We start from the raw sequence: 25,869 nt of genomic DNA on the forward strand, positions 1-25,869 counted from the left end.
AGGAATAGTTCTGGGAAATGTGGTTACTTGCTTTCTTTCTGCAAGTGAGATGAGATATCACTCTCATGTCTGTGTCCCAAGTACAGAGCTGGAGTTGGAAGGTGATTAGCTTAGCTTAGCATAAAGACTGGAAGCACAGGGAAACAGCTAGCCTGGCTCTCACTTAAGTTCAAAAATACACCTACAAGCATCTTTAAAAGCTCACACATGACATTTGTTGTATCTTATTTGTTTAATATGTGCGCACATTTATGATTCAAAGTATCCACCCAACTTCTGTACAGAACATCTCTGGTTGTAGGGCTGCTTTCCTGCCAACGTTGACAAAACTCTGGGAAATTACTCCTCCTGTAACCACGAACAGTTGCTTCTAGGAGAATGTTTTTACTTTGGAGATAGCCAGGGTAGCTGTATTCCGTGCTTCCAGCAGCAGGGTGAGATTAGCATATTGCTAACGTTAGCTAATTGCCTCCTGGCTCCAGCCCTGTACTCAACGCACAGCTGTGGGAGTGGTGTAGATCCTCTCATACAACTTACGGAAAGAAGATTTCCTGTCGTCCTTTTTTTTATTACAGTGACTTTTATAATTTTAGCATTTATAATTATAGCTGCGTAAAATGAGAAAGGTGACAAAATAAAAAAGAAAAACATGGCTTTCTAAAACCTACCACAACCTAGTTGTGTGTGTGTACCTGCATTAGGTCACACAGTCTGATAAAAATCGATTTACTGATTGATAATCTTCAGAATTTCCTCTGGCTCCCATGACTTCTTCCACTTCCTCCACTTCTCTACCTCTCTTCCTCTCCTTCTCCTCATCCACCTCCTTTGCCCGCCTTTTCCTCCCTTCCTCTCCCCCTCCTCCTCCTCCTCCTCCTCCTCCTCCTCCTCCTCCTCGCCTCTTCCGCCCCTCCTCTGCTCTTTGTGAGTCTGTTTCCTTTTGGGCACAAACACCGGCGCCATGCTTCCTTCCCTGTAGCCTGAAGTCACACAGGAGTGGCACAAACACATATATACTGTATATTCTATAACATATGGGTCAGTGAACTCATCATGTAAACATACACAATGCTTTTAGATACAACAGCTGGTGTATGTGTGTGTGTGTGTGTGTTATGAGGCCAGGTTAGTCAGCAGATGTTGTATATGTGTCATTGTCTTTCCATGTCTAGTCCACTGTTTGCTCACACAAATGTAAGGCCAATGTAATGTAAGGCGTGTTCTGTGCGTCTTCAGTGAGCTGCTGCATTTACATTCGCTTATTATTCCGGATACCAGTTCACATCCTGCTTGAGCTGAATTCATCCTAAATAGTCCGGAACTAACAAAGACCATGAAAACCGACAGTAAAACAGGAAAAGGAGCTTCTCATGTCCTCGTCCTGCTACTAGAGGCATATCCTACTTATATTTAGGTTTCTCAGAATCAGGATATGACTGACTGTAACTGACTGTGCAAATGCAGTTAAGAATGATTCACACTTTTTTTTTTTTTTTTTTTTTTTTTAAATTTCAGTCACATTTCATGGTGATTTTCTGTTTATTTCTGTTGCTCCTGAAAATTGTTGATTCTTGTTCTCTTTATTCCAAAGAAACCACCGGTGCTGACATTAAACAGTGTCTCACTTCCTATGCACAGGAGGTAATTTCAGGGAAATATTAAGCTATTTAAAACGAAACAGCTTTATAAACTGCACATGTAGTGACTCAGTGTGTCTCATCAGTTGGTTACAGAGAAAAATATTAGAATCCTATTATGTGCTTAAATATTAGTGACTGTGAAAAATGTTAATATGCTTAATGTGAATTTCTTATTTATATTTTATTGATTTTATGCTGTAAACATAAACAAAAGATGTCTAATGAGCAAATAGATCATAAAAAATAGGTAAGAAAATAAAGAAAAGGCTTACCAACATGAGGATACACATACATCTACATACCTGCATACTTAAACATCCTGTCTTTTAAATCCTATCCTCCCACTAATTCTCATTAAATTTACCTTCAGCTCAATACGAAACACAATAAGCTACGCAGCTTATCAGTTATAGTCAACATACTGTATTTACAATCTTTAACAACGGCAGCGTCCCATATGTCTGTATTCAACGTCATCGTTTCACCTCCTGCTACGTCTATTGCCCTACTCATCTCCTCCTCCCTCCCTTCCTTCTGCAGCCAGTTGCTGCATTCCTGCTGCAGTAATCCACTCTGGCAGCTACCTGCTCTGCGTTCTGTGGAGTGACTCCCCTCATTTATCTCTCTCCATCTCTCCCTTCCTTATCTGTTCTATCTTTCTTTGCTTACCTCGCATTATTACACACATTTTGCTCCACACATTTACTTCTTCTAGGCTTTTCCACCACTACCCCTCTCGCTCTCTCCCTCTCTCTCTCTTCTCTTTACTCCTCATCAGAGAGCCACTGAGGTCTCCATTCAGCCGCAGCGGGCAGCTAATGCCAAGGCTCAGGCTGATGAAGGACTGCCAAGGTCTGCCAACCAAGCTGTGTGTGTGTGTGTGTGTGTGTGTGTGTGTGTGTGTGTATATGTGTGCAAGGATGGGAAAGCAGTGAATAAGCAGGATCTCAAGCAGCCAGGGAGAAGGTGGAAAGGCTGTATGTTAAGAGCTATTGATGCGACTATGAATCGACAGTGTTTGTAGGAAGCTGTCGTCAGCTATCAGGGGCCCGCATGGAAAAATGCACAATCCATCATTACCGGACAGTCAGCTGTCATCTCCTTTCAGTACAGAGGACATGACATATAAAGGCAGCATGGTGGCAGAGGAATTAGGGAGAAGGGTAAAGGAAGGTGCAGCAATAGAAATGGGGGGGGTTGGGATGATATTGAGGAGCTGCTGTGCTGTTGTTCTTGACCTTTGCTGGAGGGAATGGCAATATATACAATTACTGACCTTCCAGTTCAAATTCAAATGACATTATCATTGTCAACATGCGGTTTACTACATGATTTCTACACGATTGTTATTTTTAGTCTGAGACTTTTACAGAGATTTACAAGTAGTTCCTTCACATTCCTTATCTAACCCATCTGGGATAAGTATGTAAAGAACGGATGCGAGGTAGCGTTTTCACCATAAATCTCACCTTGCCGCTCTGATAAGCCTGCTAATGCATTTGTGCGCTCCGTGGCACCTGGTGCGTGGTAACATTTCTCACATTTTACTCAGCATGTCTGCAGACGCTCTCTGTGATACTCAGACACAAGCGTGTGGTGTTGCTGTCATCTGACCGCAAATGAAGCGTTAGATTTAGCAAATGTCGGTTTAACAGTGTGTGAGAAATGAGCACAGTCTGTTCAGTTCAGCTAGAAATTGCATATTTTTGCAAAGGCTGCCAAATTTTTCAAAATTTTTAATCATAGAAAAAGGCTCTTAAGCTCTCTCTTAGCTTTTGTCCATCTGCCTCGCCTCTTTCCTCCTCTGATTGACTCACGCTCATTCGCACAGACACACAGACTGTTAGTTACTCAGTGTTATTTCTAACAAGTGTCATCATGTCGAGATGCTGTCTTGTTCTCTCATCGGTGTGAAACAGTGACACACTCACAAATTCCTCCCCGAGCAGTTCATCGTCGTACACAACTCCACGTATTTGAGTGCACTCATTGAGTCATAGAAGGATTTTAGCTGACATCTGCTGATACCTGAGAGTGCTTGAACAGCTGTTAGGCGTAGCTTTAAATAGGTAGCCAGTGTTGGTCCTAACAGAAAATACTGTCTTAATGGTCGGTCAAAGAGTTTCTCAGTTGGATTTAGAAACATTGAGCCTCCTTTTTTTTCTCCCCCTGAAGCCTTGGCATCTGCTTTAATCTGTTTTCATTTGTGTTTTCTGGATTCAGGCTCAATAAATTCAAGGGTATTCAGCAAGGACTTCTCCGTGGGGATGACATTGTACATATTACATCATTATTATTCTAGCATCAGTGCACTTTCAAAGGCCGGTTAGACATTGCCATATTGTAGGTTGATGCTATAACCCAGAATCACTTACTCAGTCATTTATGAACATAACGGCTGCTGTGTAGAACAACCTTTGACGTGTCACTGCCTTGATCAGTGGGCCACCAATACACTAAACAACTTAGCAGAAAAATTATAATGCAATTCAAGAAAATAACAAGGAGAGATGGTGAAGGAAATCTAGGTGAACTTTTTAGAAAAAGAAAAGGATGTAGTCACATTTGCTGACATTTGCTGTATGAGTTCCTTCTAATCTAGTACTCTATACTACATCAGTCACTATAAGAAATAACTGTTTTCATGTTACTTTTTGTGGTTATAGAGCCCAACCTACAGTATACAGGCCTTTTCCCAAAGCAGCGAAATGGAATTCAGCCATCATTCATTTTATTATTTATACCTGTGCTACTACTACTACTACTACTACTACCTACTGTGACATGTCAAAATGTCAAAAAGACAAAGATGAATTTTTAGACCAATATCTATATTTGAGTCAAAAAAGTCTAACAACACACCAGCCTGTGTTCATCTTTTTTGTTACATACACACATAACATTAAATAAACATCTTATAAGACAGAGATAAGATATAAGTACACATAGCAGGATATTTTAACAGTTGAAAAATAATGACACTGTTTCTAAATTGCCTCAAAAAATGTCTTTGGCATGTTTGTACCCTTTGTTGTTGGGGGGTTAATTATAAGCTGAGATATCTGCAATAAGCTAATATCAGCAGATATATCAGCTCAGCCATTTCATATATATTGGTCGGGCACTATTTTATTATCCATCTTTTCCTGTGTTTCATTTGCTTGTATTCAGTCACATCAGTGTTTTAAATAAGCTTTAAATAGGGTTATGTTATCTTCTTGCTTCCTTGCCCGTCTATTGAGGATTTTCATTTTTGTCATTTCCATAAAAGGTTGTTTAATGGTTCTCTCCTTTTCATCCTCTCTCATCATCCTATCTAATCATGACTCATTAATGTCATAGTGTGGACGGAAAGTTACTGTGTGTCTCCTTCTGGAGTCTTCCTGTCTATCACTTCACAACTGGAACTTCCCGTGGTTTCATTCCACAAGATAGCAGCTCACGCACACATACACACAAATCCATTTATAAGTCAATAGAGTCTGCTGACACTTAAAGTCTGAAATGCTTAAAGTCTAAATTGACAAATATTTATTAGTCTCTTTGAACAACCACTATCTGGCAACAAACCTCCCGTATCATTTTTCAAGCAAGAACGAAGCTGAGTTCAGTTCGTCCTTGCAGTACAAAACAACACAATCTGCTCTCCTAATCAGGGGCCTCGCTCTGTTTTGCCCCGATGTGTCGTGTGGAGTGTTTTGCATGTTTACAGTGTCAGTGACCTCTGACCCCAAGCACAGAGGGCAGCAGGCTGAGGACATGCCCGAGTAGAGTTGGGAAATATTTCATGGACGCTTCATGGCAAAACACATGGGACATAAATGTGTGTGTTTACATCAATAACAAGACTTGTGTTTGTCTTAAGCATGTATTCACATTTATACACAGAACACCACACACATTTAGAAGTATTAGCAATATTTTTAACCATGTAAGTATTAATATACATATAGCTTTATGTATTAGTTAATGAGTCAGCGAGTGGACATTCCAGTCATGATCAAAAATGGACATATACGTTTTGGCTTATACAGTCGAGCTGGATTGTGGATATTATTGTATATGTTGTAATATACAGTATAATATATATTTGCAAACACTACCAAACATTAACAGATGCTATACCGACTCCAAAAGCGTTACTCGTCACATTGTGCAGTTCTGTGCCTGAATGTCTGAAAGCAACCGTCCATGTCCACTACAACACCTGAAACATAATAACTTCCACACATCTGTAGTAGAGGTCTGTACAAATCCAGAGTTTTATATTGTTAATAATTATTGAAAACATTTTTCCTCTGCGATGTCAGTGACTCACCACATGATCAGAGTTGATCGAGTCCATTTCAATCCTTTTGTGTATTAAACATATTATCACACAGACCACAGACCGGCAACATCACAACAGGACCCCAGTAGAGCCCAACTGACTCTGGATTTTTGAGGCCAATACCAATATGAGAGTTGCAAAAATCAGATAATGATGATATATGAGCCAGTATCATGTTTTTAATATAAGATAAACAAATTTTTTTTATGAGTATAAATTGTGGGGTTTTTTTGGGTTTTTTTTAAAGCTATGTACCACGCAGAGACTTTATTCAGTCAAAAAATAAACTTTAAAATTAACTAATAGACTGCACTTAAAAACATCACCTCAGAGATACAGTATCTTTGACATTTACAACAATACCAATAGACTGACATACACATATATATCTGTAAGCTAATAATAAGCTAATATCTGCACATATATAATCCTAGCCAGTTTATGGGTTTAGCCCAAGACTTTACCTGACTTTATTACACTGAATATTTGGGCCTGACTGATTTGGTCTTGTTTACTTATAACCAAGTGGACCTGTGAAGACGTTGGATCTGTAGTTTCACCTGTCATGCCAATAACTACAAATACACTACAATTTATATAATTACTGTTGTGACATTTGGGGCAAGTGCTGAAACCAACAGAGACTGGAAAGATGTTAGCAGTAACAGGGAAAATCTAGCATGTAGTGTTGTTGAGCAAGTCAGTGAATCCCCACTTGCCTGCTTTTGTGCTATAAACTGGATTTCTATTAGAACAGACTAGATTTAAGTTGCTCCAGATCTCCTTGGCTGCAAATCTGCCTGAGGACAAGCTAGCAACTGACTGGCCAGTATTTTCATGTGCTGCTGTTTTAAATAGAGCATCTAATATCTTTCTCCTGCTCTGCTACTTGGTCGCAGCAACAGTGACTGGTGTATGTAATCCTGTGTGTTGTGCTGTTTTTTTTATTCCTGCTGAAGAACATGCTCCAATTTATTGCTCTGCCACCAGGATCAGGAACAGAGCCTGAAAGCTCTGAGGGCTTTGAGTTTGACTCAACCTCTTAAAAGACATCCTCAATCAGGTCATAAATGCAGAAGGCAAAAATGTGTTTTTGTGTAGAACCGTCAGACACTTGCAGGTCAGACAGACACTGTACTGTAACTCCTCTGGCTTTTCTCTCTTTCTCTGCCACGTCTATCTCACCTCCCTTTCACCTTTCTCTGGCATTTATCATCCCCCTCCCCCATATTTCCCTCTTTCATCATCTTATCATGCTGCCTCGTATAAGCAGAGTGCTGGTTTTAAGCCCCAGCAACAAGGCTCTTGATGTAGACAGACAGGGGAGGGGAGGAGAGACCTAGAAAAGGCTCTGGGTTACTGGGCTAAGACCAGAGAGAGGATTGTTACTTTCCAGCCAAGCTTTGAACTAAAACTGACTGTAACATTCACATAAAAGTTTATCATAAGGAGAACATTCACCCTAAGCATAAACTTTGACCTCACTTTGACATTGAATAATGGGTGTGTCAAGTTTGACTTTTGAAGGTATAGTGAATTTTCTTTATGTCTTTTTTTTGGTTGTTTTTTGGATGAAGAGGATAGGATGTGATTGATATATATTCATTATTATATTTTTGAAGTTTAGCTATCTTTTTATTTTATCTTCTAGCTCATCCATATAATATTAGAATAGTGTTGAATCTGATTTTGTCATATATCAGAAAAAAGTGAAAAAGCCCTTTATGATTTCCATCTGAGTCCATGGTGATTTCTTCATACGTCTTGTTTTGTTAGACCCACAGTCCCAACTTTCAAACATATTCAGTTTACTATAAAGTTTGACAAAGAAAAGCATAAAGTCACCACATTTGAGAAGCTGAAACCAGTTTATGTTTGGCATTTTTGCCTTTTGTTTGGCATTTTGTTTGAGGTCATTTTTTATGACCTCAAACAACAACCACCGTACCCAACGATAATTCTCTACGAGCACTGCTATCGTAATTTGCTCTCAGTGTTTAAAACCAGAAAGAGCACCTTGGTCCTCTTAAAATGTAAAATGAGATCAGATTGTTTACAAATGACAGGAAATCCAAACATAAATGTATCCACGCTGAGTGTTTCCAGTAATCTGTACTCAGGCTTAGCAGGAAATGTCACTTTATCATCTCCTTTGTTTGTGTGACCGTCTTTACCTTTCATTCAACCCTTTTTTGAAGTGGCAGAATAAATTATAGATGGGAAAAAATCATTAAAAAAAAACAAGAAATATTGTCACTGAGGAATATTTTAACATTGTGTGACGCTGCCCTGACAAGCAGACAGCATCTACTTTATTGTTATAGTGATATTGTGGTTGAACTTCCATGTCTTCTCCCATAAACAAATCTTTTTTTCTACCAGAGACGACGTTTTGTTTACCCACTATTCCACCACATTTCAATACTTATATTGTAAGTAGTCATTTCTCCCAGGATCTCAGGGAAAAATACAAGGAGAGAAGGTATTCCCCATCCCGTTTCAGCTCGCTTTAATGAACAAGCTACATGAACTTAGCGCCTTGTCCATTTTTCTGCTGAAATGCAACACTGCCTTTCATTTCTTTACCATTTTTCCAGAAGTGGTGCAAAACTGAAAGGGTGAAAGAAACAGAGAAAAAAGTTACATGACAGCACAGGAAACGACAAACCGAACATTATGGGATGCCGGTTTTCTCTTTCTTGGAAAAACGGAAAAATGCAGGTCTCCACCATCTTGTGGCTTCCACTGCTGCGCCAGCATCCATCCACAGCAGCCGTCCCTCCTCACACACACACACACACACACACACACACACACACAAACACACAGAGTATTTGTCAAACATTCATTTGTGCAAACTGGCAGTAACCCCCTACATGAAGATGCGGTTGAGGCATTTTGATTGGACTCGGGCCCTTTATTAACTAGCGTTTATGAGGCAGAAGAGCTTCAAAACCATAAGTTCCAACCTAACGTCAAGTGCAAGGGAGAGGGGAATTTTTTTCTCTTTCTTTCCTTCCTTCTTTCTCTCTTTCATGGAGAGAACAGAATGTACCGAAGGCAACAGGCAGGCAGGAAGAGAGTGGCTAAAGCCTTAATGATATGGTGTATGATTGTAACCTTGGTGTGTGTGTGTGTGTGTGTGTGTATTTGAGAGAGAGCGAGCAGAGTGGATGGACCTCCTCAGAAAAGTTTAACTTCCAAATCCTTTCGGTGTTGTTGGTCCAAGACAAAAAATGAAGACCCTCTTTTTATCATTCCCCTCGTCTTGCATCCATCGCTGTCTGATCCTCCCATTGCATCTTTATCTGTCTGCCCTCAGTTTCTCTTTTTAGATGTGAAGCACCGCATGGAACAGGCTTGTAACTCACTCACAAACTCACTAAATTACGATTTTTAATGTGGTAATAAAACAGACATTGCCTCAAGGCCCCATCGTTTCAGCTAATGATATTCTCTAGTGGTGCATTCAGTATTAACACATTTTAGATTAATTAAATTGCAAACTGTTTGCCACATGGTGAACCTGAAGCCTTCTGGAGCTCCAGGGCAGTTGCATGCTTTGCCCAGTTGATAATCCAGCCTTGCTTTGCATTAGTGACTCTGTGTCCTTGTGTTGCTACCGTCTCCTGGCTCATTCTTTCTAATTCTAGTATCCTCGTTTCTGGATCTATCTTGGTATCTTCACCCCCCCACAATAACTTTTTATGTCTTCACTGTCAAACCACAGAGCCTCGCAGACTCCCAACAGTCTCGGTGCCCTGTTTCTTGTAACGACGGCAGTCAGTCGGAGTGCAAAAGGGAGTGAAAGGTCAAGTTAGGAACTTCCTGTCCAGAAATCGGGAAATGAAAGTTGCTAGAATTACCAAACAGCACTTGTTGAAGCTGTTGTCTGTATTTCACAATGAGATTATACATTACAGACATATTAGATGATATCTACTTGTGTCAGGTAGTCACAGGTCACAGTAATCACACAGGTGAGGTCTGCCCCTCAGTCTACAAGGAGCTAAACAACCCTTGCAAAAATACAGTGACAGGATTGTGTTCAGAAAGCAATCACTGGAATTTCTTTGACTGAAATTATGTCTGGACTCCAAATTGCCCTAATCTATCTAGCTCAGAGCAGACTGAAGAAAAATAAATTTGAAATGTTTTTATATACTCTCTGGGTTCTGGCCAGATAATGCTCTGGTTAGGAATGGGCTTTTTCTCAGCGAGGGCCATGGAGAGTCTGGAGAGTCTGTCAGAGGCCTGGTTAAGAGCAGGCGAGGCAGAGCGAAGGACTGGCAGTGCCCTGGTTAGTCTGTCATTAGGAATGTGTCTGCATAAAAGGGGTCAGTTTCCCTGCCTCACAGCTCCTACCCCCCTGCAGGTTTTCCATAATTGTCAAACAAAGCACAAAACGGGGGAATGAAACTGTGTTCAGTTTGAGTTCAGAATACATCAGCAACCCCTTCCTGCCGTACTTCCTCGCTCCCCCCCCCCCCCCTTCTTCACTCACTTCTCTTAAAACCTGTTCTTGCCCAAAGGGCACACAACACACCTTTTACTTTCACGAAGACCAATCCTGTAATTACACTGACAAACTTGAGTACACTCAGCTTGCATGTGTACTTGTGTGTATGATTGTGTGTGTGTGTGTGTGTGTGAATATTCTTCCGAGTCTTGAGTGTGAGGTGTGGAAAATCAAATCAAAGGCATACAGGAATTCAGCGTTTACGAGCTCATATCTAAGGTCCTAAATGGAAGGAATTCATGGTTTAAGACTAAACATTAATGACCCAAACTCCAGTCTGGCTGTCTCTCACATGTAACCACTTCTTTTTATCCATCTTTCCTTCAACTTATCTCTCTCTTCTCCCTTTCCCTCCACCACACTGCATCTCTTCCATTCTCCTCTCCTCTTTTCCATCTCATTGACCATCCTTCTTCTTCTAAGTCCCTTCTGTCTCGTCCCAAACGTAGCTAATGAGGCCCCCGGCCCCTGTGATAAGTGAATCAGGTATGTTGATTGGTTTGGCAGAGTCGGGCCCTTGCCAGAGTCGCTTTGCACGCACTGCCGCCCCTTAAAAGCGCCCACTTGGCCGTGCTGGTGTGCGTGTCTGAGAGAGATGGAGGGGAGAGATGAGGGAGGGAAGTAGAGAGCTGGCAAAGAAATAAAGGCAGAATGAGAGGAGAGGTAGGCAGCCTGCCAAGACAGGAGTAGCTGGACCTAGCGGACGCCATTATTAACCAGGACAGGGCTCAACCAGAGCAGCTTTGAGTTGTTGAATTTTGAACATGAGCCATGCAAGGTCCAAAAATCAATTGTGGTTGCCCAAAATGTGTATCTAAGATGATTAGAAATCTGTGAACCAGATGGATGTTTGATTATTGACAGAATGCCACCAAATAGTAAAAATATCCATCCAGTTTTGGTGTACAGGGAATCCCTTTTTCTGCTTACTCACACTGTTAAAAGGTAATTCTCTCAACTTTTTCAGTGGTTACATTTTCCCCTGAGCAGCATAGTGCAGCTTGAAGAGCTGTCATGAAAAACAGAATCATACTTGTTGAAAGTTTTGTGCCAGCGAGTGCTGTCTTCTGGATCTGTCAGAATTTTTTATAGTATTTTACTCCACTAGAACCGGATCAGCCAGCAGCCAGGACAGGTTTTGGACCACAGCTGCCACCTCAAGACAAAAGAGAAAAAGTGGTCTTCAACTCGCTTAACAAGCCACAGCTGGACAAAGCTAAAGCAGCACAAAATGACTTTATTGACTAAGGTGTTTTGGCATTCATCTGGACAGCTAAGCTAGCAGTTTTCTCTCCAACATTTTTTTTTTTTTCCCCATGTGTCTTTTTGCCTACTCCTTCTGCAATCCATGTTCCTTAAAGTCTTGTACTCCACTTAGAAACCACTAGACCTCATCAAAGTAAAGAATAATTAAAACGCTACGGTGAAACGCTTTGTGTTTTTTCATATAGTAATTGTTGCCATATTGACTTTCAAAGCTGATTGCCTTGGTTTATGTTCAACAAGACATTTAATGAATTGCGGGGAGATTGGTTTAGACTTTTTACACCGAATCAAACGATAGACAGTATATGAAGCTATGCTGGAGTAAACCATAATGGCAACTTATACCTTGTTGTATATCATGTATACGCACATAGTTCATGTAGATAAAAAGATTTAGTACATTTACTGCACTGGTTGATCTTTTTTTACAGCGCCTAAAGTTATTTAACGTAAAAGAAAACGTCTTCCAACTACAGTAGTCTTTATGTAGTGGTTTGCAGCTTTAGAAAGGCAGTCTTTGAACATTGTACTGTAGACGAGGGGGAAAGAGGAGACACGGAGTGGTGGCTGGTTGTCAGGGATGTCGATAAGTGATGATGTGTGCAGATGTTATGTCCTACCCTCAGGTCGATTTTTTTTCCCTCGCGGTCAGTGGGGGGAAGCTTGGCAGAATGACGGGGGGGAAGGGGAGTAATAGGATTTAGACGCAGGAAAGCCCACTACCTGAATCATGCATGAGACAAAAGCTCCGGCTGTTCGATTGATGGAGGTCATGCTGGCAGCCAGACTGTGGTGTGCTAGTAATCGGTGTTCTCATCACACTGAACGATGCTGGGCCTACAGACGGAGGAAGTTAGTAAGGAGTCAATTGTACTGACTAACAAAAGGATAACACAGCTGCGACATCCTTATTTGTAACAGTTATTGGACTTTAATGTGGGATCTTCCCTCGTGTCAGAGCTAATTTATCTGATAGTCTCTATTCACAGTGTTGTTTTATCATCACAGCCGTCCCAAGTGGCCCGTGGATGGTGTAGTGTTGTGACGGGCCTATGATGTAGTGGTTGCCTTGGTGACAGCTGTCTGTGTGCAAAGGAGGCCGGTGTTATTGAGATATGCTGCTGTCAGCAGAAGGCAGGCAGGAAAGCTGAAATCAATGTCGGATACAACATTAGGGAGACGACAAAGTGTGTGTGCATGTACAGGCATGTTGAAACCCCCATCCACGCACACACACACACGTAAGCAGCGCCACCCCCCACCCCCCAGCTCCTTCGAAGGACAGGCAAGGTGAAATACATGGTGGTTCAATGAGAAAAAGGAAGAGGAGGGTACAGCATATTTGCAGCATATTATGTCCACATAATACATGCTTGTGTAATGTTTATTTTTATGGATGAAAGGTTGGTAACTAACTTTACGGTGACTAGTCAAATTAGTTAGAATTTGTATTAATTGTGCTAAATTAATTGCTCTATATTTGTTCTTGTATGTTGTGCTTCTCATGTTTAATGATCTGCCAAGAATTTGTGTGTGTCTTTGTATATGTGTGCCAGCGAGTGTGTGTTTACAGTCCATATGGTAGCGCTTGGCCCATTTTAGTCCTGTCCTATGGTTTGTGTCACAGCAATTAGATGAAACTGTGAAATCATATCCTGACTGTGCTTGTGTGCTTTCATCATGTGTAACCAGCTAATCTCTTTTTTTCTCTCTCATTCCTTTACTACACTGACTGAGTTACATTTTAGAATGCAAATGACTGTCATTGACAAATTAGGAATGACTAAGTGTTGTTTTTTCTGTTCCTCCTACAGATGACAGATTTGTCTGCTAAACACCACTCTGAAGGAACTTCAAAGTCTTAAAGCGACAGTCACAAAAACAAAACAAGACGGACCGCTGAGAGAAAGGAGAATTGACAACACCTTTCACGTCGGCAACCGTATAACACTTAGACCACCCTAAAGGACACAAACACAAATGTGGACCTCCCAAAACGTTGTCATCAAATAACCAGAAGAACAGAACACATACAAGACACTTATCTCAAAGAACTTTGTGGCCATGTCTGATCACAAAGACATGACACACCGCCACCTGCGGCACAAGCTGCAGAGTCTTGACCGAAGACTGGATGAACTGGAAGAAGCCACCACCAAGCTGCAGAAGTCTGAGGATGAGCTGCTTGACCTGCAGGTCAGTACTGGTTGGCTTCCGACAGTATGTTTGTTTGTTTGTACAGAAGCAATTGAGTGGATTGAGGTGGAACATAAAAACAGCACATAAACAGATTAATGAATGGTTGATCTCTCTCTCTCCTCTACAGGACAAGATCATCCAGGCAGAAGGCAGCAACTCGTCCCTGCTTGCCGATGTGGAGGCCCTAAGAAAACGTCTCCTGAAGATCCAGGGTAAGGATGAGGAGGTACGCAAAGCTGAGGACCTCTGCCGCACGGTGAGAGAAAAACTGGAAGAGGAGGAAAGCCTCACAATGGAGCTAAAGGCAGAGATTGAACGTCTACAACGCAGGATGGCGGAACTGGAGAAACTGGAAGAAGCTTTTGGGAAAAGCAAGTCTGACTGTAGCCAGCTCTGCCTCAGCCTCAATGAAGAGAAGAACTTAACCAAGAAGCTCTCAAGTGAGTTGGATATGCTCAAAGCTCGTTTGAAGGAAGTGGAGGGCTCTGAGACTAAGCTGGACAGAGCAGAACAGGCTTTGGCTATGGAGCTTGAGAAACTCAAAGGATTCACCCAGACCTTTGTGAGTGAGCGTAAGAGGCTACTAGAGAAACAGAGAGAGGACGAGAAGATTATTCTAAAGCTGACAGAAAAACTGGAACACCAGAAGAATCGCTTCGGCATGTCGGCAGACCCTGGTCGTGCAGATTTCATGAGGTCAAGAATTGAAGATGAACTATCATCCACAGGGCTCCTCACCAGTAAACTGGCTGGACGCAAGAAGAGCCTTGACTACTTGAAGTTGACTGATGACAACATCGGCTTCATGAACAAATCTGAGAATGAGAAGAACAGTGGCCTCGAAGGCTCACAGGAGGAGGACAACAAAGTAAAGGAGCTGACACAGGAAGTAGAGAGGCTGAAGAACCGGCTCAAACAGCTGGAGATAGTGGAGGAGGACCTGAAGAAGTCTGAGTCCAAAAACGTTGAACTTCATGAGAAGTTCCAGATGGAACGAAACCGGGCTCGCCAACTGAGTGAGCAGGTGGAACAGCTCAGGACGCAGCTGTGTGGAAAAGTTGGAATTGGAGGAAATGGAACTAGTAATGTGGATAAACACGGCAATGGAAGCACTATCATTTGCTCCAAAAGCCAGGCTAAGCTCCTGGAGAATGGCAAAGCTGAAAATGAAGAGATTATTCTGAAGGGAGGTTTCAGACAGGAGAAGCCTAAATACAGGAGTGCTGCAGCTGTCTCAGAACCGAGCTCGCCCAAACACAGGAGCAGGGATCTCTCTCCTCAGCACAAGAGAGAAACCAAGCTGAGGAGCAAAGAGCTGAGCCATTCAGAGGAAAGTTCTCCTAAATCTGTGAGGAGAGCTCTCAGTCCTGCTCACAAGAGCAGAAGGACACCCAAAGCCTCAACTACTGCGATTTCATCTGATAATGGGATAAGAGAGACGGGACGAGGAACTGAGGAAAAGACACGAGGAGCCACATACAGCTCTGTAAATACATCCTCTAGTGATGTGAAAAAAGTGTCTGTTTTGAGTCGCTACCCTCCAGCAGCTAATGATCAGAAGCCACTGAGGACAGCTCACAAACAGAACGATGGGGAGAGCAAAAAAAGCAGAGTAGACAAGTTTTCAAAACTGTATGTAGGTAGTGACAGTGAATCAAACAACTCTGATGTAGTGCCTGACAGCTCCACTAACGTCAACAGTATATCTGCACTAGAGAAGGACACAGTGTCTGCCTCAGATCAGGAATTAATAGACCAGGTTCAGGAATCTATCTCTGTGTCTGTCGCCTCCACCCTGTCCAAAGCCAATGGCTCCTACACAGCTTACAGATCCCACGTCACTCCACTGCTGACCAACGACCAGGGGTCAGAGGGTCATTCCTCTGCTTCCGAAACAGAATCTACTGGGTCAAGGCCCTCTGAGCCAGAGCCTGCAACTGAAACGACTACTACAACTGTAAGCAGTAGGACTGCAACCTCCAGATATTCTAGATACTCCCATGTCCATGACTCACAATCAGAAGGCTCTTCCTCCAGGAGCTCCTTTGACGAGGAACTCCACAGCAGAACAAATTTAGCCGAGGGAGGCCACCAGGGGCCCACACACACTCCGTCAGGGATTGAGATCCAGCGAGTGTGCAGCCCACGTGAGGCGCTGAGATCAAAAGCTGTCATTAAGCCAGCCATTGTCGAGATTGACAGGAAGGAAATGATGATTTCAGAACCTTTGTCTACCAATGGCAAGCCCAAAATCTCCACCAAACCAATTGTGACCACCGCTAGTAAAATGACCAGTAGTATAACCATCTATCCCAATGACCCAAGCTCTTCCAGAACCAGCAGCCGCAGCAGCAGTGTGTCCAGTGAAACCTTGCCCATCAAAGAACGCCACACATCCACCAGTAACATCCTCATAGGTAATTTAATCATCATTTTCACAATTTGCAAACACAATTGCGCTCCAGTGGACACTCTAGACCCTTAACACATACATTCTGTAATGGTAAATGAAAACACTGTTGCAGTAAAGCTGTAGTTTCTGTTGATCATTCATTAGTAGTGTAATGTTTGATTTTTAAATAAATCTTTGTCTTATATTTATTTGAAAATATATTATTAGTACCTACAGTAGTTGTATAAAGTACAGCATTATTATCGCTGTGATAAAAATGTCCGATTATTGCAATCAGGTTTTGTTGAAGAACTTAACATTAGGTGCTGTATAAACATTTAATTTTACAAAGGACACTACACTGCTGTCAGCTTTTTCTCCTATGAAATGTTTTGTTTATTTAACTTTTATTAAATTACTAGGCCCCAGCAGCGAGCACCATGGCAGTATCTCCATCCCATATGAAATTTCTATCCCCAAGAGTGAGATCACCTTGCGGCCATGCCAGGACCAGGATTGTGGGACGGACGACCACAATGATTCCTCGTTAAGATCCAAGCTCCACAACACTTCCAGACTGGAGACCACCACCAGCCAACTGTGCTGCCAGCGCAGCAACTTCAGCCTCCAGTCCCCGGACACGACCTCTGCAGACTTCAACGACCCAGAGTCGGGCTTTGAAAGCAGTAGCAGCACCACCACGGTCACCAGCTGGAGAAGCCAAAGACAAAGCCAGCACTCCCAGGAAGAAAGTTTACCAGACATGAAGAATGTGACGATAAGAAGCACCTGGAGGAACCGGGGCACTGCGTCAGTGGATGAGACGGGTAGAGGAAGAGGGGGTGCCAGGACAATGACAGACGGTGGGTCAGAAGACGAGGCAGAAGCCGCGACAACATGGAGGGCCTATCGGGCGACCACCATCGACACAGAGGAAATGGTAAACAGAGGGACGGGAGCTGGTGGGAATACTGCAGACACAAAGGGAGCCAAACCATCGCCTGCAGAGGTAAAACAGTGAATAAATGTATAATGTCTTGAGTTGAGAATGAGAACATTGTAACACTAAAATAATAATAAATTGGAGTGAACTACTTCATGGCTGCATAATTTTGCTCTTTGTTCTGCTCAGGTGTACATGCGTAGGATCAACAGTGTGGTTACCAACACCAGAGAGGTCGAGGAACCAGTGCTCCGTCGAGGCAAGAGCTCTCAGTCTCCCACCATGGAAGCAGGAAGTGTGGGAAGGACTTTACCCCACGCACCTGTTACCTCTCAGTCCTGGGGCCGATCATACACACCACAGGTAGGACAAACAACTTTAGGTTTTTACATTTCTCTGCTCACACAAGAAGTGCTTAACTCAAATAGTGCACGTTGATAGATGAAGTGGAAAGAAGAAAAAGAAAAGAACTTCACACTGCTCAGGAAGTGAAAAGTGTGAAAAATATTGACTTGATTTTTCCTGAAATTTTTAAAAAAGTGCCAATATTTGTCAGAATTTGGCTCGTAATTTTGCTTTGAGTTTTCAAGTATTCAATCTTCTTAAGATGAGGAAAACTGCTCCCTCAAAGAAAACAGACTTAAGCGAAGAGGAAAATATTTTTAAAAAATCTTTTTACAGTCACTTCTGCTGTCAAAGTCATGTCTTGTTATCAGTAATACATTGTAGGTTTGTCTACATGAATATGACAAATGTTTCCTAGTGCTGGGTTGAAGCATATTTTCTAGGGTTTTGTTTATGTTGAATGCCAAATGCATCACGCACAGGACATGAGAGGAAAAGCCATTCACTTACAGTTGTGTTCCACCCTTGTGCAGTGTTTATTGTTAATTTTTCTAACATTTCTGACATGAAACAAACATATTTCTGAGCTATTTCTGTATATAGCTTTTTAAATACTCTGTCAGATACAAATTGTCATACAGGTGAAGGCATTCGCAAATAGTTATGTCTTGAAGATAAGAGTCCAAAAAGTACAACCACAAAGCTTAGCTCCTGGTGTGTCCACTTTGCACGAGAGCTCAGCTTGTATTTTTCCCTGACGCCAGGCTCTGCGTCTTCAAGCTTAGCACAGCAGTTCTGCAATGCCCCACTCCTGCTGCCCCAGTAAGCACAAAGAGAAAAGGGTTGGACAAAAAAAGAGAGAGGGAGGATGGAAATGAAAAAGACCTCAACAGGGGGAAAAGGAGGTTAGGAAAACCTCAAGGAGAAGAAAATAGTTTTCTTGTATTATGTGTGCCACTGCATTACAGTCTGTGCCCCTGCCAGACTGCATTGCTTCTTTACGCAAACATTATGGAAGATAACTGCTCAAATACTTACCTCTGTGTACTGTATGTATATGTGTGCACCCACATGCTTCTTTGTTTGAGTTTTTGTCATCTGCTATCAAGTTAAGTTTTTAATTTAAGTCCATAACTTTAAGTTTAGTCTACATTATGAACAACCAATTGCTATAGAACATCCAGATTGAGTTGGGCAAATGTGTTCACATGTAGATTGTGAGCGTATCTACAGTTTAATAAATGGAGTGTGAAAGTTTATACAAGTCATCAGAAAGATGAGGTGAAAAGTGCTAATGGGTTAAAGTATTAACTTACTTGTCTATTGGTATATAATATATTATCATATGGCTGTAACACTGCTTACAGAACGGGCTCCATGGCTGCAATAACATGTCATTCTGTCAGTTTGACAAACTAGGCTGGACTAGAGCCCTTGGGTAAGATCCCTGTGTTTTCCTCCATAAATAAACTGGACGTCACCAAGGAGACAGACACACACATCTTAAGTGTATCATCAGTCATCGTTGGTCTTATTTGTTATTTAGGGCAATGAATAGTTTTATTTTGCATTTATACAGCACCCTGATATCTTCAGTTGATAATTTTAGAGAGAGTTCTCAAGATATGGGATTTTTTTTTACATTTTTTGTTGACACAGTATAGTATGCATGATTAGATAAGTGTATTAGTGTACTGCAATGTGTTTTTATTTCCACTGTTTGATCAATGATTGCAGGGGTCTCTTATTGCTTCCCAATGGCTTGCAATACTTTAAAATGCTCACTTCTAAAAATATGTCTTTATTACATTTAAAATGAGTACAATGTTTTAAACCCAACTTAGCTGTTACACATGAGAGTTCTTCTTTTGGACATAGTGTAATGGTGGGTTATTGACCAGGTCAGGACCTGAACATCAAGAGGTTACAGAGCTGCGGTTTGGTCCTTAACCAGAGCTGTTCATGGTTTAATGTTCTGGCTAGTTATCAGCTTTATGGTTTATGTTCAATCCTTTTTTGGTATTGACTGAAGTACCAAAAGCTCACATTCAGTCTCTGGTCAGTTTGGAGAGTGTGTTTACTTATTCTTAGATCAGACAGTTCCTGGCTTTAGTCAATACTTTGCCAATTTTAGACTGTTTTATTTAAGCAAAGAGTATGTATGATTGAAGTTTGTTCAATAGAAAACAGGGTTTGTAGAAAAATTAGTTATGAAGAAATGTATTGTTTTGGTATCACTACTGATACTCAGGCATTGTATAAGCAAAAAAAATGTTAACCTTTCACTCTGCAGTACTAACTGACACAGCCTTTTCTGGCTCAGATAATCACTGGTCAAGTTTTTCTTCACACCGCTTCTCCCTCAAATCTTCAAAAATTGTTGTTTGATGTGTCTAACTCACTTCATAGAGACACTCACACAAACACATACCAGTATGCTTCAGTCACAGCAAAGACAATGGACACAGACCTGGAAGCCTTCAGCTAAGGTTTCTGATTTCTAGCCAAGCAAGCCATTGTATTAAAACATGGCAAGTAACATCATCTAAAGGACCACTCCCTCTCATTAGACCTCAATGGGCTTCATGAAATCTGTCTTACACTGAGCCTCAAGCCTTAAGGCCCCTGTTCAGTGCTGATATAGACTGGTAGAAAGTGTTAAGGGACTTTTATTTTGTCTCGGACTCCCCCCCCTTCCTCTCTATTCCATCTTACCCCCATGCCCTTATTTAATTTGTCATCTAAACCTTCACATGAACAAAGTGGCTTTGAGCCATGTATTTGAAGGACTGTGTCAGGCTCAGTGCCCATGTCAGTTCCACCACATGGCCTGTACCTCACAGACACAAATTTTCAGAACTGGAGCCAGTTCTTTCTCATTCGATTCAGCTCATAAATCTCCTTGTCCCGTCTTTCTTACTGTCCCACATCAGTCACCCTTGATGGCCCCGGAGATGGGCTATCAAATTGAGTCTGCCTCTGCTCTGATGTGGCAAATCAGCCGTGACCTGATGAACTGTTGTCACTCCTTCAGTTTTTTACCAGTTGTGCATTTTGTACTTGGTTATGGGAATTTCCGAAACCCATTTGATTGATTCTGTGGTATGGTGAAACCTTGTCCATCCTGATGTTTGATGCACAAACCGGTCACTTCATTTGGGTAGCAATTATGAACGAAAATTGCCAGAGTGCAAGAAAAACATGCTTCAAATCACAATTGGTCGTTTTAAGCATGTCTTACAGCATATAATGTTTGGTTTGGATCTTTAGTACATTTCAGTGGTCTGAACTGCGTCCATTCCCAAGAGGTTTGGATAAATACAGCTGGAGTCAAGACAGTGGGAGGTTAGGGATTAGTTTGTGATTGCGGTGTCAAAGGTTGATAGAAGAGGGTTGTATTATTACAAGCTTGTAGATGGAGCCACATGGTTTGATGGAGGAGGAATGTAGCTAGTCATCATTAACTGACATCCTATCGATGTTCACTTGTAGCTGTACTCCTCTATCTTTGGCCAAACCATGATCCCTTAAAGTTGGAGTAGGCGTGTAATTAGTAGCTGTTAATCAATATGAAGTTCAAGTTTTAGACATTTATTTAGAAAAAAAATGGTTGAAACAGCATGAGCACAGGGAAATTCTCAGTATATTCTCAGAATTAAATCTCTCTCCTGTCTACATGACTGTCATTTCTTTTTATGACCGTGTCTGTCAAACGCTTCCCAGTGATGAGAATATTGCAGAAATCAGCTTACTGTAGACCCATAAGGCGCTACTGATCAACTGTCGTTAAGGAGGAGACAACACTCCGGAATCCTTTAAGTACCCTGGAGCAACCTTGGCAAACTGATAGCCTATTGATTAACTTTCTTTTTTAACCTTCATAAATTATTTGGATGTCATTCATTCAACCCGTGATGGGACAGAGAATAACACCTCTTCATCGATTGAAAAGTCATTGTTATATCATCATGGCCGTCCTTCAGCCAGTTGTAACCTTGACTGTTGGGTCTAGTTTCTTCAGACCAGTATTAATGGTGCAAGTGTTTTACCACGCTAGCAGCATGGTTTGATGGATGCAATATCAGTCTGTCCGGTATTTTGGTCCAGACTGGACTATCAGATGGATTGCCATGATATTTTGTACAGATTCATGATCCCCAGAGGATGAAGCCAACTGGCTGTGGCAATCCCCTGAATTTTCTTTTAGCGCTACCAGCAGGACAAAGTTTGTACTTATCCATGGAAATATCTCAAAATCTACTAGACAGATATTTGTGTTTGCCAGACAATGAATCTCAATGACTTTGGTGATTCCTCTCATGCCAAAATGAGTTTCACATTTGCAGTTTTGAAGTGAAATGTCTCCATGGTTATGAAACTTGATATTCATATTCCCCACATGGCCAAATACCTGCAAAAATAATGCCATTCCAAACAGCCTCAGCTGTACTTTGTGTTATGTGCTAATTAGCAAATATTAGTATCTTAGTAACATAGTAAACATGAACATCAGCATGTTGGCACTGTCATTGTGACCATGTTAGCTTACCAATGTTAGCGTTTAGCTCAAAGCTCGCAGAGCTGCAAGCATAGCTGTAGACTCTTAGTATTGCTAAAGCTCTGATAATAGAGGTGGTGAGCAGAACTAGTCGCAGGTAAATAGTTTATATTTGGTTGACATTTGGTCCAAAACAGACTTGAAGGACATTTCCGATCTGAATATGCCTAATAGTTCGGTGTTAAAATGGGGAGTGCTTTCTCTCTGTTGCTGTCACTCCACACCACAGAGTACAGAACAGAACAGCATTGTAGTACTTCCTCCCCTCTGTAGCGGCAGGAAACCTCAGCCTGTACATGAATGAGCCGTGAACTTATGTTTGGCTGAGGACAGCGGGGCCGATATGGCTAATGAGCGAGATACCAAAACATCCTTTGAGTCAAAAACCAGCAGCAGCAAGGTAAAGTGTGGGATCAGAGCTGCTCTGCTATTCACCATTCGCCTGATGTGACCCGCAGGGAAAAATCCCCTCTGGAATAACAGTCTGTTCAGCAGACTGCAGCACGGTGTTTTCAGACAACAGACACTGCACAAAGGACCCATGAGTAACAATAAAAGAATGGCTTTTTATAAATCATAACCAACAAATCATGGTCTGGACAATTCAAACACAAACATCAACTCTTCTGAAACATTTCACCTGGAGTGTCAAGAGTATTGTCTTGCTGAAGAGGTGATTTAAGAGTTTGGGTTGGCAAGGCAGCATCGTTCCTTAAAATTGTGTGTGAGACCAAGGGCAGACAGATTTAAAGCAGGGATATAATTTGTTCTGCAGAAGCTCTAACACGCTCCTTGTGTTATTTCTTAAATCTGCTGGCCTTCATGCTGTATTAGATCGCAGACTCTCACAGCTTCTGTTTGGTTTTCAACATTCTTAGAAGCTGCATTGATAATTCCTGTTTCTCTGAAAAATCCAGAGCACATGCATCCCCATTTGACAGATAAGAGCTTAATGAAAGATTTGTGTAAATTTAAATATGTATGTATGTAACTGTAAAGCCTAAAACACAATTATCTTACAACAGGAGAGTATTCTGTCCACAGCCAAATATTTGTACCCCAAGAGCACTGCTTTTCCAAGTCCCACCTTTTCTCACTTCATTATGTTGAATCGTCATGGGCTGTTTCCAGAGACGATTTAATGTTTCTTATTGTGACAGCCTGTAAATGTGGGTTTTCAGAGCTGAAGGCATTCAGATTTGAGCAGGAGCAGGCCTGTTATGACGGCAGCACTTGCTGTTCCCAGTAGATTTCCTCTGCTGTGGCACATCAACTTATTTAACAGCACCTAATACAGGCTGATGTTCCTCTTGCCCAAATATTTTCTTAAATTAACTTTCAGCCACATGGGAAAAATCTCTCCATTGGCACACTCAGAACTTACTCACTTTTGCTTCTACTGAAGCCACACGTCTTTTAAAAGCTGTTTAGTGTAACTGTTAATTCATTTCCAAGCTTTTTATGTTGGACAAAGGAGACATCTTGTGTATTTCTTGTACAATTTTGTTATTTTAAGTCCATTACAGAATGCTGAATAGTGTACAAGCCTCCTGCTGAGAGTAGGAGGAACACTGGAAGCACATTACATAGCAACCTTGTGAAAGCCCCCGGTCTAGCAGCAGTGGCTTACCATAGAAGGAGAATATGCCACTCTACCGTTTCCTCCCCTCGGTGACTGGAGCAGGAAGTGACCACACTGATCACGCCTACTTGCCAGGGTTAGCTTGTGACTTATTTCCTGTCTGTTACCCCTGGAGACGCAGAAAGGCAGTCCAGCAGGGCTCCATTAAAGCCAATTAGCGAGAATGCGTTCTAAAACTGCACCAGAAGCCAACTCCAACCCACCAAATGTCACTAATTATGGTGCTTTTTTAAAGCTGAAATTACAGGAGCGGGGTGCTGTTTCTGTGTGTTTTAGGAACTGCATCGTCATCTAACTCTCGCTTTCTTAGAGCAGGGTTACTGAGGTTATGAGAGGGGACGTGCCGTTGCAGCCACCAAATTATAAATCTCTCAGTTTGGGGTTTTTGGTTGGGGATTTTTCCCCTGGCACAAATCCACATGGCAGACTTTCCTTGTCACACACCAGTTAACATAAACAGCATGTATTTAATGCCCACATAATACAAAGGTCCAAACAAGGCCCCAAGCCATCCAAACAGAATGCTCAGAGCTCCTATACACAACTATGGGATTTATTGAATGTTGTGACCTCTGTTTTAATCCAATCCCAACCCAATCCACTTATTAAACACAAACTTTCTGGAGCTGCCAATTTAGACTCTTTATCTAATTTTTCTAACATTCCCAGGCCGGTGATAGTGTAGATCCCAGTTCCAACCCGAGCCACAGCCCGGCCTCCTGGAGACGGCAGATACCCAGCAGCGACTCACACCACCTGGGAAGCTCTTATGACCGGGCGTCCAAGACAGCAGGGGCCTCGTCCAGAGGGGAGCTCTGGTCCAGTCGTGGTCAAGGGTCAGGGGCCAGGGCCGAGGGGAGGAGTGGAGCCGGGAGCCGACCATGGAGCCACCGTCAATCTGAACATCACTAGACCTACGGGGTCTGAGCAGGACTTCAACACTATAGAAGACAGGTAGAAGATAGCAGCCTCTTCTCTTTTCTTCTCTCTCCTTCTCCTCAAACATTAAACCAAGACTGACACTCATTAATCGAAGGAAACTGATGTTAATTACTCATTTTGCAATGATGTCACATCTCTTAACGGGGTTTCACATCACATTTGCCGTATCAAGCTGACCTGACACCGCTGTCACACACTTTACAGCACTCGCTGTGGTACATCCATCATGGTGGCAGCACCAGGGTGATTAGCAGGGTGGTGATCACCAGTGGGAAGTCCCAGGTTCACTTTATATAGGCTGCTGTAGTGCCCATGAGCAAGGCAATTCCTTGGGGACTGTAGTGTAGCCAAATCAAAGCAAGTATTTTGGCGGTGTCGAAACAAATCAGTTTTGGGTCTTTTTTTTGCTATTTTATTTTTATTGATACTTTGAAGTTAAATGAATGGGTAGACATTTTTCCCAGTATTTTCCTTATTGTAATCTTTAAATAAAGGTCAGTTTCAATATACAATGTAGCAACCAAAAGTATTTTAAGAGACATTCATAAGTTTATTAGGGATTTTCCCCAGGTATAATGTCACAAAGGAGCAATACATTTTCATTCCAAATATTTTCATGATGTCTTTAGCAATCTCTTGCCAATGCGGATGAAATTGGAGGAGAAGCCCAGAAAATGTTAATAAATAAATAAATGGCCAACTACTTTTCATAACACTGCCTCCAGCCTTCATTTTGTCCCTGAGAATCTTTTTGTATAAAATTAAATTTTGGAATCACAAATTATCTGTTCTTCCAACATAACTTCCAACATTACCAACAAAACCAAGACCTTGAGTTGGTGGTCGTAGTCTGGCTTTCCAGTAAATTATTCCAATCATCCTCAGTTGTCTCCAGGCCTGATTCTCTCTCCCGTTTCTTCCCAGTTTTTTGTACAGTTTTGTATTCTATCATATAATTATGATATTAGATGTTTGTTTTCTTTAATCTTATATGCCTTAATGATTATGTTGACCAAATTATAAAATATCCTCAGCTTGTTTAATTACAAATCTGTTTGTAAAGAGATGTACAGATGTGATGAAGTATGAACAG

At 41.7% G+C, this 25,869-nt stretch overlaps 1 protein-coding gene across 2 annotated transcripts in view; it reads left to right on the top strand.

Annotated features, from left to right (window-relative positions):
* The window catches only part of luzp1 (leucine zipper protein 1), a 51,179-nt gene that overhangs the window by 19,191 nt on the left and 6,119 nt on the right, over positions 1–25,869 (top strand). For both annotated transcript variants that reach the window (XM_044375299.1, XM_044375300.1), the window contains 5 exons: positions 13,570–13,951; positions 14,082–16,371; positions 16,769–17,355; positions 17,479–17,652; positions 24,504–24,788. In XM_044375299.1, the coding sequence (XP_044231234.1) occupies positions 13,820–13,951; positions 14,082–16,371; positions 16,769–17,355; positions 17,479–17,652; positions 24,504–24,746 (3,426 nt within the window). In that variant the 5' untranslated portion in view covers positions 13,570–13,819 and the 3' untranslated portion in view covers positions 24,747–24,788. The remainder of the gene's footprint in view (positions 1–13,569; positions 13,952–14,081; positions 16,372–16,768; positions 17,356–17,478; positions 17,653–24,503; positions 24,789–25,869) is intronic.

The sequence above is a fragment of the Thunnus albacares genome, chromosome 15, assembly GCF_914725855.1.
Source record: "Thunnus albacares chromosome 15, fThuAlb1.1, whole genome shotgun sequence".
NCBI lineage: Eukaryota > Metazoa > Chordata > Actinopteri > Scombriformes > Scombridae > Thunnus > Thunnus albacares.